General features: G+C 44.8%; 1 protein-coding gene across 9 annotated transcripts in view; it reads right to left on the bottom strand.

The window, feature by feature from the left end:
- DCP1B (decapping mRNA 1B) overlaps nt 1-13,935 on the bottom strand; it is a 50,629-nt gene extending 36,694 nt beyond the window's left edge. For 2 of the 9 annotated variants that reach the window (XM_067756000.1, XM_067755999.1), the window contains exons 1-3: nt 13,736-13,933; nt 9,849-9,889; nt 6,504-6,631 (exon numbers count right to left, since the gene is read on the bottom strand). In XM_067756000.1, the coding sequence (XP_067612101.1) occupies nt 6,504-6,631; nt 9,849-9,889; nt 13,736-13,882 (316 nt within the window). In that variant the 5' untranslated portion in view covers nt 13,883-13,933. Of the gene's footprint in view, nt 1-6,503; nt 6,632-9,848; nt 9,890-13,436; nt 13,662-13,735 lie in introns of those variants that run through there. The other 7 variants (XM_067755996.1, XM_067755998.1, XM_067755995.1 and 4 more) reach the window with 6 other exon arrangements.
- Between the last annotated feature and the right edge of the window lie 1,130 nt (nt 13,936-15,065).

Below are 15,065 nucleotides of genomic sequence, written 5' to 3'. Positions count from 1 at the left end.
TTAGAATTAGACAGGACACTCCATCCTGCCTCTTGTGGGCAACGGTTCCCACGTCAGCTCCATTTTCAGAGCTGTGTCTGCCCCGTGCATACCCCACTCAGGTGCTGGTCTGGAGCTAGGTGGCTGTCCACACCGTGGGTTAGTTCTCAAAGCCTCGGCCATGCTTCTTTGGCTCTGTTACATGTATGCGATACTCCTGGGTGGGACCAGCACCCACGTCAGTTCCCACACAGAATCAGGGGATCTCCTCATCCAGCTCACGGGTGTCCTTCTCCCCAGTCTTCAGGCCACAGAGTCAGGGTTTCTCTCAGAGTCCTAGCTTCTCACGCTGTCGGGCGGTCTGCGTAGCTCGGGCTACCCACTGGGTGAAGCAAAGGAATATCAGCTCCACTCCTGAGACCACAGGAGCCCTTGTCTGCAGCTCCTCCGGCAGACACAGGCTCTTCTTGGGATCCTCATGGGCCTGTCACTGCCACAGGGGCAGCTCAGGTTAGTGTCACAGCTGGCGTCAAGTAGGGCTGGGAGGGAAAGAGGGAGTCCACTTCTCCAGTCCTCAGTCCATGGAGATGTTGCCCTTGGTTTCTGCTGTTTTTGTCCATAGTTCTGTGGCGTGGCTCACTCTTGAGTCACAGTCAGGAGACAAAGAAGAGGGAAGAATAAGTCAGGAGACTGGCCACCATTCTGGTTACTCTTCAAGTTCTGACTTCCCTCAACAATATGCCTGTTACTGTTTACTTTCAGAATCCTCAGGCTTTTTGGTTTTTTGTTTTGTACTCTGTCCAGAACTTTTCGTTGTAACCAGTGGGAGAGGTGTGTTGTTGTGAACTTAACGCTACTTTGGCTGGTGCCGGAAGCTCATGCTCTCGTTCTCAGGAGCTATGAGCCACCCCAGGTAACAGGTGATGGAAGCCTGGGCTGGAGTGGATGTGGGACTGGAAGGAGAAAAGGGCTGTGCAAACAGCATGGAGCTGAGACTTGGCGACAGGCTGGGAAGGCCTCAAGCTTCAGTTTACCGTTACCACACGCTAAAATGCATTTCATACAAGACCTAGCATTTTTTCTTTTTAATAATAACGCCTTTATTATTATTTTTGGCTGTGCCACCTGGCGTGTGAGATATTAGTTCCCCAAACAGGGATGGAACGTGTGGCCCCCTGCAGTGGAAGCGTGGAGTCTTAACCACTGGACCGCCAGGGAAGTCCCAGGAAGACCTAGCATTACAAGCGATCTGTGAATATACATGGGCGCTAGAAGTCCTCTGCCTCACGGCTAAGGAGGTTTTACTCTTGAATTGATTTTCCTACAGAAATAATGCTATCCAAACTGGTGCTGTATTTCATATGCACATCATTATAATGTTAGTGTGCTATTATTCTTAGTTGACTTAGAAACTTAACCACCAACTAAAATATTGTTTTTATGAATGTATTCTGATATCCAATTATATTTGTATCAAAATAAAACATATCTATAATTTTAAATATCAAATACTGTAAGGTTTCATAACAAATAGCAGATCACTTCTCTAGCCATTATAATCCTGATTACCACTCCCTAAGAGCAACCTTTTCCATGACAGTTATTTCTGCTCTCCATTTATTTCTCATCCAATTTTTTTTCTGGTATGTAAACCTCTTTTCCTATATATCATGTATACACTACCTCTTGATTCTTAAGAAAAATCCATTGAAGAGGATTTAGTTCTCTGACAATACACACACTCACACACAAACACACACACACACTTTTCCCCATCCTTCCAATGTAAGTATAACATCATTTCACATTTAGTGTTTATCATTTAATTACGATCAGCAGAGCCAAACAGTGTACTATGATTATATTTCCTTTCTTGTACAATATTTTGCTTTCCCAGGAATTAAGAGTTGTCTCCTTTTGTTTTTGTTTTTTTTTCCCCTCTCAGTTTTTAATGTTCTTATGTCATTACCAAAATCACTGAAAAAGGAACTGTAAATGTCCCAAGAGATTCAAACTCTCAGGTGTAAATTTCTTCTTGGACATGCTTCCTGAAGCCTTCCATCTTCCTACTTTTAGACTGACTCATCTTTAGTTCAGTTGCATAGGGGTCATGATGGGACTCCTCTTTACCACTCTTCTCAGAACTCCTTTACCTCCAACCTGTGCTTGGATCCCCCTTTTCCTGGGTGGCCTGTGTGTCTGTCACAACAGCCCAAGTTATGCTGGAGTAACAAATGACCCCCAAATCTCACTGCTTACAATGACAAAGGTTTACTTCTCATACACATTACAAGCCCATCATGGGTCACCTCTGTGCCTTCATCCCAGGACCAGGCTGACAGAGCAGCCTCTGCCTGAACACTGAGGGTCATCATGGCAGAAGGGAAAGAGACGTGGTTGAACATGCATCTGCTCAGAAGTCACACGTACCACTTCTACCCCTATCTCACTGGCCAGATCAAGCCACACAATCATACTTGAGCCCAAAGGGCAACTGCACAATATCACCCCGGAAGGGTCAGTGGGGGAAGAACCAAATAGCACTGTCAAGTCCGACATCAACAGGGCAGAGAGAGTCTTCTGCAGGGCAGTAAGGTTAACAATTGTGAACAACGAAGCTGTCGTGGCATGTCTTCCTCTCTCTCGTTTGTGCCATTTTTTCATGAAATCCACCCTGCACCCTTGTGGGTCTGTATCTTTTTTTACTCCGTTACTGTCATTTCAACAGTTTCAGGAGTGTGTTCGATCTGCCATGTTGAGCCCAAAGTCTACCAACCAATCACTTTAAAAGGGAACTTCTAGGTCATGGTCTATTTGAAAGATGAGGACTGTCTGTAATTATAACTTTCATTCAGTGTACCATTTATCATTATTTATAGCAGTTTTTCTCAGATGCTACAAATGTCAATAAAGAATTTAAATTGTATTTCTTTATGAATATAAAACTACCCAATGTGGTAAATTCACTTTAAAACTGAGGAGTTTTCTAAAACAGCTTTGATCTCGGTGTCTTGATTTTTGCCTTCTCTGATTTGCTCTAAGCTCCAAGCTTATGTCTGCAATGAAATCAAGCAGCCCCAAAGAATTTCATTCTAATTCTGTAATCACAGACAATAATATATTCAACATGTTGGCCTAGCTCTGAAATCTACCTGTCACTGCTGTCTGTAACTTATCTTAAATATTATGATCTACTCGGGAAAATACAGTTCTAAACTGTATCTCCCTATACCAAAATCTTATTTAGTTCTGAAATGGCAAATACAGCAAACAGCTGCTGGAGGGTAATAATACACAAGAAACAGTCAGATTCAGCTTTTTGTTACATTAGTTTTTATTTGATATTCTCCTTTCTAATAACGGAGATACAGTAGGTTCTCAACTTAAAAAAAAAAAGAAACTCGCCTTTTAACTCTGGAGTGTGCACTACAAGACTAAGCATTTCCTAAAAGGTAAAGCTTGCTCAGACCCATCACTCATGTGCTGCCACCTCCACTGCTTGGGCCTGGATCTCTGGAGATATGCTTTCTCAGTCCAAATGCTCTTTCCATCTCAAAACAGTCACAGACCTCAGCAAATTACGTAATCCCTTTAACCTCAGTTTCCTCATTTACAAAATAGGAATAATAGGATTTCTAAGGAAAAGTGATGAGAATTAAATAACCCATACAGAGCCTTGACATGGTGCCTGGGAGACAGTAAGCACTCAGTAGATGTTTGTTGGGTAAATATTTTCTAATTCAACAAGCACCTTATTTACCTATAAAGCTTACAGAGGTCAAATTCTATGACAACCAGGTTTAAACACTATAAATCCTTTACTGTAATAAACCCATACATTTTGTGTTTGGCCGAAATTCAGTTACTTATTATACATCTTTTTTTTTTTTAATTAAATGAAGGAAGTTTGCGTTTTCACTTCTTTATCTTGCTCTTCTAAATCCACACAATTTTAGAAAGGGATAGTTATCTCCTTACATACCAGTTTTTTTAACCTAGTGAATTTAAAAAACTCACCACAAACCTGTATCAGCTCTGCCTCTTGACATGTCCCAACCTGGCCTATGACATATATTGGCCAAAGTGAAATGTCAGGACTAAAACAGGGAGATCCTTGACTCGACAGATCTCGAGAGGTAGAGAGTCTTAAAGACCAGTCCTGAGTGAAGCTGGGTTCATTGTTCAAAGGATGATGAATGAATCTATACATCATCAGAGAATATGCAAACCAGATGCAATTATTCCATAGAGTATCAGAATTATTTAAAAACATTTGAGAGTATCTGACACGCTGAAAGCACCTGGAGCAAAACCCTCTGGGAACCTCTGATGTCAGAGACTCTGAAGAGGCTTTTACAAATAAACGAAATCCAAACAACTATGGCTGCAAAGTCGAGATGCGCCAAATATTAAGGAGAAAAGCAGCAAAATAAACTCAGGAAGGTAAAAAGATCCATTCCCTTCCACTCTTTGTCGTTCAACTGATTTCATTTGTCTTATGGAAGCTCATTAGAAACATTTTAATACACAGCCCAAAGGCTGCCTTCAATGTGCACTCATGGTGAACAGTGGAGAGAGCAGTACAGGCTGGTGTACAGAAAGCAACGGACCTGAAATCAGAATGTGTGGGTCTGTCAGGGCTGCCACCTCCCTGAGACTCAGTTTTCTCATCTGCAAAACAGCAGGGAGAGTGTCTGTCCCTCAAAGCTGTGATGAGGAAGTGTGGGAAGATGAATGAAAACGCCTGGAACAGTGCCGTCTAGTAGAAACATACGGTGAACCACAAATGTGAGCCACAAATGGAATTTTTAACTAAAAAAATAAAAAGAAGCAGGTGAAATGAATTTTAATAATACTTTTTATTTAACTCAATATATTCAAAATATTACCATTTCAACAGGTAAATCAATAGAGGACTACTGAGATTTTTTCACATTCCTTTTTTTTGTACCGAGTCTGTGAAAATCAGTGTGTCTTTTACATTCATGGCTCAGAGTGTAAAATTCAGACCAGCCACCCTAGCCCGTGGGGCGGTACTGGACAGCACAGCCTGGAACCCAGGTGGGGCTGAGCACGTTTCCTAGATCCTAGCAGCTAAACCCTGTGGGACTGAGGAAGGTTATTTTTAAAATCGACCACATTAAAGAGAGTTTGTATTTTCATATCTTTGGTACAGTACATAATATATAATATGTAATATTGTAATAAGAATTTAAAATATTATCTATACCAACTAGACTCAGTATTTATCCAAACTAAGGGCAACCAAAAGTTATTATAAGCCACTAATATTCATTCATTTTATATTTAATTTTGCGGTTATTTTGTTTATTAGGATTTGAGTTACATATTAATCTGACATAGAATCTAATAATCTCAAAAAAAGAAAATATAACCCGACATAACAAGCACACAAAAAAACTCAAACTACAAGCTACACGTGATTAAACTATGCCTTCCAGCAAAGAAATAGGAAGAGTAAACAAAATATTTCTCTGTATTACTAAATTTTTCATTTCATAGGACCTCCCATTAGAAAGTCAAGTTATATAGTTTTAATAGCTTTCTTATAATTTTTTTCTCGTAAAAATTTAACTGTATTTTCTAAATAGGATGACCACCTATGACGACAACTTAGTTACACGTGAATATAAGTCAATATAGCATTAAAATGATGCTATTTACTTCAGAACACTTCAATGGGGTTGAAACATTATGTACTACTTGTGTCGCATTGTTAAGGTAGCACTGAGTAGTGCGCGGAAGGCAAATTCTTGTGCCTTGAGCTCAGAGAATGGGGTGGGAAATGCAGGCTAGCCATTTGTTAACTGCAAGGCCCTCTGAGAGCCAGCGCGGAGCACGTGCACACACGGCTAAGCAGCTACAGCGTGCTCTTGTGTTCTGCGTGGAGATGCTCCTGCAGTTCCTAACGTTCTCATCCACTTTTCTGTGGGCTGCCCAATAGTTCAGCACGCGTGGTCAGATGAGATGCAAGAGTGAAATGGGGACCGAATTCTGGGCAGGCGACTGCTACCTCATTTCAAACCTGACAGGGACCATTTAGTTACCTAATAGAACTTAAACTTTACCAAGTGTTATGAAATTCTTAAGGACCAAAACTCTTTGGACTTTGGTTTTCATTTACTATGTATTCAAGATGGTACTTCTGGAAGACAGGCCCTCTCCCTCAAGCATCTCATCGGATGCTCAGCTGAAGTGACACACAAGCTGAATGGCTAGTCTAGGTCCTGCAGCACCACCGAGGTGCCTTCTGCGGTCTCCTGGCCAAGGACTCGCCTCCCCCAAGCCCCGCTCAGGCTCACAGCACAAAGTGGTCCAGCTGCAGAGGACGAGGTTTAAATGCTCACGTCATCACATTCCCACTGTTTCCGTGTAAACTCTCCCGAGGAAGAAGCTATCCCGCACCAAGGCATGTGCTTCCCAGGCCACCCGTGCTGACCCCTAGAGTCACTGACACTAAACACAACAGTCACACACAGTCTCAAACACGCATTCAGACTCACATCTGGCATTTCTGTAGAGAAGGAAGGGGTCCTGGAGCTGGAAATCCAGGTCTTTTGTGATGGGCTCTGTCCTATTCTCCATGCTCAGCCTGTTCATGATGGTGAAGCCGTGTTTCGGAGAAGCAGACCTAAAGGTTGCCGGGGGTGGGGGGACACAGAGACATGCCGTTCAGAGCAGAGCACTTCCAGGACAGGGGCATCTGGACACGCCTTCAACCTTTCCGCCCCTGCACCGTGGGCGGCACCAATGTGCGGGACGCACACGGCACGCCGGCCACGCTGGTGCTTTGGTAAAGTCCAGCACTGCCTACTTAACTGTGTACGTATGTACATATACACAGCTTGCTTCCCTACCTACGCTGCAAGTTCCTTTAAGGCAGAGGTGGTAACTACTGATAAAACAATTACCGACAGACACCTTGAAACAATCTTGACCGTTAATACAGAGCGTACAGCACAATTATAGAAAATGTTGGTGTTGGTCTGAAATGGAAAGCTGTGTAATTTCTTAGGGAAATGATGTAACTCTGGTCAACGAACTCATGAGGAGATACAGTATAATTACAAGTCTATACAATTTAAAGCAAAGAGCAGATATTTAGTATTCTTCAGCGCAAGGCAGACAGCTTCACAGCTAAGCTGCTACCAAAGTTCTTATCCATAAAACTGTGCAGTTAGTAACTTTTTAGTTTTAATTTCATTCAATAAACCTTCAGTGCCTAGTCTCTGTCAGGCAGGAAGAACCCAAATCATAGAGAAACTAACAACTACAAGTGCATCTGTCTACCCTTGGGGGACAGGCCAGATACCAACCCAACTGTGCAACTTCTGCTGACGAACTGGAACACACGTGCTCACACGCTGAAACAGAAACAGGCGGGGCCACTGCTTTAATCTGGGGCACAAGGTAACAAGTCCACAGAAGTGCCGTGAGCAGCAGGAAGAAAAGGGGTTTGTAGCTCAGTTTTACTTCACCTCTAACCACTTGATTTACTACCTACAGCTTTCTTATGAGACTTCTAATTTTAAAACCGATGGAAGGCAATCCTTGCCTACTTATTTTACTAAGTGGTAGCGTGGTGCTGGGCATGTAATGAATACCGGAGATAATCATGACGATCATTTCAACTTCAATTCTGGGGAAGAATGAAGAGTGACTTCCGAAGACCCCTGTCAGAGGGTCCTCTGGAAATCACCAGTGGGTGTAACTCTATTACAGGAAGACACAGGAGGAAACAAAGACATAATTTTAAAAATGGGGTTAGGTGTTTTTATACAGAATCAGAATTTGATTCTTCCAGTGTTTCATTATCACAACAGGCTTTCACCCCTCACAGTTTATAAAATACACTCAGAGGATACCAACTGCTCTAAAGCAACATCTGTTAAGTCAAAATACATCACTGGCAGTTCCATTACCTGTACCCAGAACTCCCTTGTGATCTCCATGAGCTGCCTGTCGTTCTCGAAAGACCTCAACATTCTAGAATCTGGGATCAAATGGTGGGGCTGCGGGTGGGGAGAGGGATGGGAGAGAGGGTCCTGCTCTTAAGGAGTCAGATGTGGGGAAGAGATTAAGGACTAGGGAAGGATCTGCTTCTCAGTTTAAAGGTTTGTTTAACTGACAGCTCCATGAGGAACTCAAGAGTATATTAAGAAGTACTTGAAAATACCAACCTACGTTTGGCTTTGGTACAAAACAGAAAATACTTGCATAATCTGTTACTCCTCTGCATCAACAAAAGAAGCCCCTACTAAAAATGCTCTCCCTTCCACTCCCACCGCTGCCTCCTGCCCACCCTCCACGCCGAACCTGCCTGGGCCGCAGGGGCCTCTGTGCGCTGCTCTGGTTCTGCCTGTCTCCGTGGTGACTCTTCTCTGCATCCTGCTGACCCTGAAACCCAGCCATTAGCCCCTCAGCTTCTCTACTGATTCCAACAACCAAACTAACGATGCCGACGCCTCCACACTCTGTGCCTCCGTCCCTGCCCCGTCCCGAGCGCCTGGTGCCACCACTGGAACCCCCTGCCATCACCCCAAAACCACTATTTCAAAATGAAACTAAAACTATCCTCAAGCCAGGTTCTCAGCCTCCCATCTTTCCATTCCGCCAATGAGTCTATCATCCTCTCTGTTTTCCACTTCAGAATCTCACCAGGACTGTAAAATGCCACCGCCCCCCGCGTGCAGCCCCCCAATAAGCCCTCCCCACTTCACCCCACACCCGCTCCGCACCGCCGTCTTCTCCGTGCCGGCATAACGCTAGCACACCGACTTTCCCGCACGTCCTGCCGTCACTCCTTTACTCCCCCACTCGCAAGCCTTCAGCGGCTCCCTACTGCTCAGAAAACAGCTTTCAGCACCTTCAGTCTGATACTCCAAGCCAGCAAAATCTCTTTACTCTCACTGCCAGCTTCTAACTCATGCCAACCGATACACACTCTCCGCCCCAGATCACTGCCCTCACTGTGCTGCGCCCCGGGGCCCCTGCCTCCGCCTCCGCGAGGCCCAGCTCCTCCCCTGCACTCGGCAGCTCTGCAGAGCCTCCCAGGGCCACACGCCCGCCCCCTCACTGCTCATCACGGGCCAACTGGCACGGGGGTAGTCCATCCACACCGTGGTTTACCTTCCAAGGTGAAAGTGTGTATAGAACAGATGAGCGTGTGTGGGGTGGGAAGGGTTATTGTATCTCTGTAACCCACCGGTGGGGATGGGCCTCAGCTATGAGATCTTACGTGGATGTTTCTGTGAATAAACAGCTTAGCTGTGAAGACAATGTACATACTACACATCTCTGTGTGCATGCGTGATATTAGCAACGGCTGATAAAAATGACCAAAAAACATGAATTTATTAAATCTATCCTGAAACATATTCCACTAGCTGTACGGTGGAGGGCTGAGAGACCTCTTTAATTTTGATCACGCTTCTTCAAGGAGTGAAGAGGGGCGTGAGCAATAACGCTCTCCTCCAAATGCTGGTTAGATAATCTAACGTTCTGACCAGTGTACTTCCAGCTCCTCGCCAATCCATTATACTCAAGCACTTTGTACCATTCATTCCAATTAAAGAATAAATAGGTAACACTGCTTTTATAAGAACACAGAGACTCAAGTTCATCCATACTGAAGTTTACATCATATTCTGAAATCAGTATTCATGACACCACGCAGATGCCATCATTCAGTATTCCCTTCCTTATGTCAACTAATAGCTTCAAACTAATAGCTTCAAACTAAGTTCTTTCACTTCTCAGAAATAAAACTGCACTTGAAGGGTGACACGACAGAGCTAAGCCATGAGTGAAAGACCATCAGTTTCTTTAGGAAAGTGAAATACTCTTACCTTGTGTAAACAAATAAGGTTCCTTCCACATCAGTCTTTTCCTAAAAAATAAAAACAAAACAAACAGCAAAACATGTATATTCTGTTCACTAACAGGAAACACTCACAGAGGTCAGAGAACACAAGCATCTTAGAGAACAGGAATTCGATCAGTTCCAAGCGGGGTCAAACCTACGTAACAGAGGGGTAACTCTTAGCGAAAGGAAAAAGCAGATTTTTTGCCCATTGTGACTCCGCTGCTTAAGCAGTGGGAAGCATCCTCCTACTGTCATTTACAAACTAAACCAGAGTGCCGTCTTCCCCTCTGACCTGGGGACACGGCCAGACGCAGAAACCACCGCTCTCTGTACTTCCTTCTCCTCCTCTGTTTCCTGGTTTCCTTTTCTCTTGTCGTATCCTGTCACCTAGGAGAGCAGCGGACCTGCCGATAACTCTACTCTGACTACTACACAGAAGACAGCAATGCTGCTGTAGTTTTCAGACAAACTAATCGCCTATTTGATGTGGAATACTTAGACTCAAGTCTGATCTTTGAAATACAATTAGACAGAAACATTACCAAGCTAGGACTCAAGAACTCTGCCTGAGAGGGACTGGGAAAGTTGTAAACTTAAAATGATAAACTATCATTGCAGTTCACTGGGAAAGGCTCTTTTCCGTCTCCCCAGGCCCTGATGAAAATGTTCAGCTTACTAAAAAAAAATTTAAGTACCCATTTGTCTGATTAACTAGCAATCAGACCATTATATCTCAGAATTTAGAATTTATCTTTGCTATTTACGTGGTTTAATTTCAGCATTCTATTTAACCTCTCAATATTTTGTTATTTATATATCCATTAGCAAAGTCATTCAAAATTTAAGTACTCTGTAGTTTTGGTGAAAAATACTCTCTTTAAGAAACAAAGGTATATTAAAATGATGATTCTGAAAAGGCACACAAAAAATTGCAAGCATGATCCTTTTCATGCTTGAGTAATTTCATCATCCTTAAACTGGATTTACTATTAAGTGACCACTTGCTACGAGGACAAAACACTTTTCTGTCTTCCAGTATTTGACCCTGGACTGTTTCATCTCAGAGATCCTAGTCAGGATGTTTCTGCAGATCAGCACACAGAAACCTAACAGTCTTCGACCTGTTTCCTTCCTTCCTTAATGAAGTAGTGATAGAAATTACCTGTTCCCTAAGGAAAACCCAGAATCAGAAATGTAAACGGTATGCTTCTCCTGAAATTATTCTCTAACTCCAATTTTGCGATTCTTAATTAGTTTGTTCCGTGTCTCAGTTTCTCCACTGAAAAGGGATAACAAACCTACACCACGCAGATCTTTGGATTAAAAACATATTTTCCATCTAAGGCTCTATGACACCTAGATAAAAAGGTCTTTGGAAACGTAAATTCTGGTCTATTCTGGCTGAAACAACTCAAATTCACGTATTTTCTCCGTCCCTCCACGGTTATACAGGGGTAACCAGATGTTTTTTTTCTTTCTGGGCAAAGCCCAGGTTTGGGGTTTTGGGCAACAGTTAAAGCAAGATTCGATTAGCTCCTCCTTTTTTTTTTTTTCGTTCTGGGCAAAGCCCAGGTTTAGGGCAACAGTTAAAGCAAGATTCTATTAGCTCTTCCTTAGGTCCTGCAAGTAAAGAAGACTTTTTTTTTTTAATATTTATTAATTTATGTGGCTGCTCCAGGTCTTAGATGCAGCACGTGGGATCTTTTAGTTGTGGCATGGGAACTCTTCGTTGCGTCATGTGGGATCTAGTTCCCTGACCAGGACTGAACCCGGGCCCCCTGCATTGGGCGTGCAGAGCCTTAGCACTTAGACCACCAGGGAAGTTCCTAAAGAAGACTTGTATGTTAAAGTATTAGTTCACAGCTCTGGGGGATTTTAGCTTAAATTTTAAAAGTACAATTTAATGATTTAATATTACACTCATAAAAACTAACAAGTGCTAAAAAATTCAGCAGTTCAAAATTTAAAATAACGAAGCAGAATGTAAGATAATGCTAGTTTGCAAACTATTGGGACTTGGCAGACTACCTGACACTTTCAAATCAACGCAATGTACATCTGACTATTCTGTTAAAATAATGAAAAAGTAAATCGTCATTTACCCTCTAAATCTGCCTTTCTCAATCATATATGTAGCATCTGAGTCACCTAAGAAGCTTTCGACAAATATCAAACGCTTGGGCCCCATATCCTGAGATTTCTGATTTGGTGGGATGCACTTTTTAAAACTCCAAATGATCTTGACACACAGAACTTAGAAAATCACTCGCTAGAAACAAGGGGTACACTACCACTATCAGGCAGCTTCTCAAGCTCAGCACGTTTGACATCTGGGGCCAGGTTAACCTTTGTCGTGGGGCCTGTCCCATGCGCCACAGGATGTTTAGCAGAATCCCTGGCATCTACCCTCGGGATGCCAGTAACGTGGTCCCTCTCCAAGCGACAACTAAAAATTTTCTCAAGACCCTGCCAGTGTTGCCTGGAAGCAAAATCGACTCCAGTTAAGAACTACTGCTCTAAGGGTTGAGAGGTGAAAACACCACCAGGGTTAAGACACACCGGTGTTTTGGAGGAGTGGGATTCCCTGGCAATGGGAAGTAGGTCTAGTTCCAAAATTCCTACTCCAGTCCTGACATAATCGTTCTTAAGCTTCCTTAAAGCAGCTCATTTTCTGTCCCCGCTTCATTCCTTATTCCTCCTGCCGAATGCCTTAAGTTAGCCTTCATCCATATTCAGTGTAATAAGAATTCCCCTTCTTTACGTCGCACCTGAGTATACTTTCTCTTCTGTTCTTAAGCATGTCCTGTACACTTCTATTAGGCTTATGTTCAGAAGCTCCCGTTGTGGTGGCATCAATCGGCTTGCCCCCAGCAACTGCCCTGCAGCTAAACTAGGTCTCTGTCTTTTTTTTCCTCGGCTACCACAGCCTTGAAGATGAGTACTTTGAAAGAATGACCTTCTAAGGGATGAACTATGCGTTGTCTGAAAGCAACAAGTCCAAGAAGCAGAAAAACGTAACTCCTGTAAATAACGCATTGTGCCACTTGCGACTTCTGATGAGGCTGTAAAGGGCGGCCTCTGTAACTATGGTAACACGTGTCTCAGAGACCCTGTCCAACGCCCGTAGGAAACAACCACTACTCAAAGGGAACCTCTCCTGTACCCGTTAACTTGTGAGAATTCCCCAGACTCTCGGTCGAGTGTCAAGTCAGTCCAGAGAACGACACACCCCATCCTCACCTCTACTACCGAATTTCCTCAGCGGAATTAGGACATCACGCCTTTGGCGCTTTTCTACAGAGCAGTATACAGCCGCAGGTAGAACATCTGCATTTTAAAAGTTGCCGCTGAAACTTGTCCACCTTGTCGCTCAATGTCCTTGATACGAGGACCCAGGCGACACGTGTCCCCGAAAACTAGGGAGACATACAGCTAGGAAGCGGCGCGCTTCCTCCCCCGGGACCTCGCGGGCAGGTGTCCCCACGTCCCTCCATTCCTGCCTCTTTTCGGTGAATTTCCTGTTACGAACTTAGGGCAAAGCTGTTCTCTTCTCTCCCATGTTAGGACCTACTTCTCAGTGTCTTCGCTTCTGTGAGCGGTTTTCGGGTAAACTTTAATGACCGGCTGCGGAAGGTGGGGAGGCCACGTGAACTACCGGGGCTGTGTCCCGTCGGAGGGCTCTCCTAGCTGACCGCCAGGACATGCCGGAGCAGGGCGTCTGACCCGCTCCGCGGGGCTGAGTCCTGCCCGCGCTCCGTGACTCAGTTCAACGCGGCGGGAGGTACCCGCGGACGCCGGACCCGAGTGACCGCGGGGGGGACCTCCCGGCCCGCTCGCAGCCCCTCCCCGGCCCCGCCTGCCCGCACGCACCCACTCGTTGGCCCGGTGGCCGAAGGTGTACAGGGCCACCTGGCTGGCCACGTCCACGATGCGGCTGATGTAGGGATCGTGGCGCCGCAGGGCCGCCAGGCTCATGTCGCGCCCCTTGCCGGCTGGGTAGCCCGCCGCCGCCGCCATCTTCCCGCCGGCCCGCGGGGCGCCGCAGCCCTCTTGGCAGAGCGCAGAGCGCGCAGGCGTCACTGGTCGATGGCCGCGCCGCGCCCGCCCGCGATCGTTGCCACGGCAACCGCAAGGCGGTCCCCGCGCGGTCCTGCGAGCGTGCCGGGTACAGGACCGTCGCTGGACGCCGGGAACGTCTGCTCCTCGGCGCTCCGCGGTCAGACCTGTAGTGATAAACACGCCTCGAGCGTGCGTAACTGAACAGGGAGGGAACTGCGATTTCTCGTGCGCGGACGCCGGGTGGTTCTTCAAGTGCAGTCCTCGACGCCCTGGCGGCTCCGAGACCCTTTCAGCGGGTCTAAGGGTCAGAACCGTTTTCGTGACAATCCTAAAACTCACCTGACTCGTGCCCTGTGCTGACTTTTGCACGAATGCTGCAAAAACAACGGTGGGAGAAAGTGCAGGAGCCACGCTGTACAGGCCAGTGTCACTTGACGGTGTAGTGATAAGGCAGAAAAATTATTAATTTTATTACATTTCAACCTTTTGGTACACTTTTAAAAATTCTGTGTGAAAAAAAGAGGAAGCAATCACAGAGCACGTGCCCTGAACACGGAGCTGCCATATTTGCCTCCAGGAAAACCCTTGAGTGCTTAAGTCGCAAGCTGAGCTAGTGTTTTTGTTTTTATTTTCACGGAACACTATTTTTACTTGAAAGAAAGATGGACAAACTATGGGTATTCAGACAGGCATTTGACAGACATTTTTTAGAAAATAAATAACGTGCACCTGTCACTTCCAGGAAAACAAAGCGTAGTTATTGTCACCAATGATAATTTTTGAGCTTTCAAGCGAGAATGAGAAATTTACAAAATGTGTAACCACTGTCGTGAGCTTGGCAGCTTCTCAATACTTAAAGTCTTCAACGACGAGATTGCTGGGTATTTGGGAAGCCTGCGATGAGAGAATTCCTCTTTAAAACTTGGGAGGAAGGTGAACGTTGATCACTCTGGTACATGCATAACTGGAGGTACGTTTTTGTTAACATATTTCAATAAAGCTTTAAAGTTTCTTTTATATCTTTGAGCCTTGGAGTCTATAGGCAAAGTCTACCTTTTGATAATTTCAGGGAGCATAGACACACCCTAGTTGTCTCTCTAGTACTTGGTCCAATGCCTTGTGCTGAATAGAAATTTGTAAA

Source organism: Pseudorca crassidens, chromosome 11, assembly GCF_039906515.1.
Source record: "Pseudorca crassidens isolate mPseCra1 chromosome 11, mPseCra1.hap1, whole genome shotgun sequence".
NCBI classification, from domain to species: Eukaryota; Metazoa; Chordata; class Mammalia; order Artiodactyla; family Delphinidae; genus Pseudorca; species Pseudorca crassidens.
This window is presented reverse-complemented; position numbering and strand designations above follow the sequence as displayed.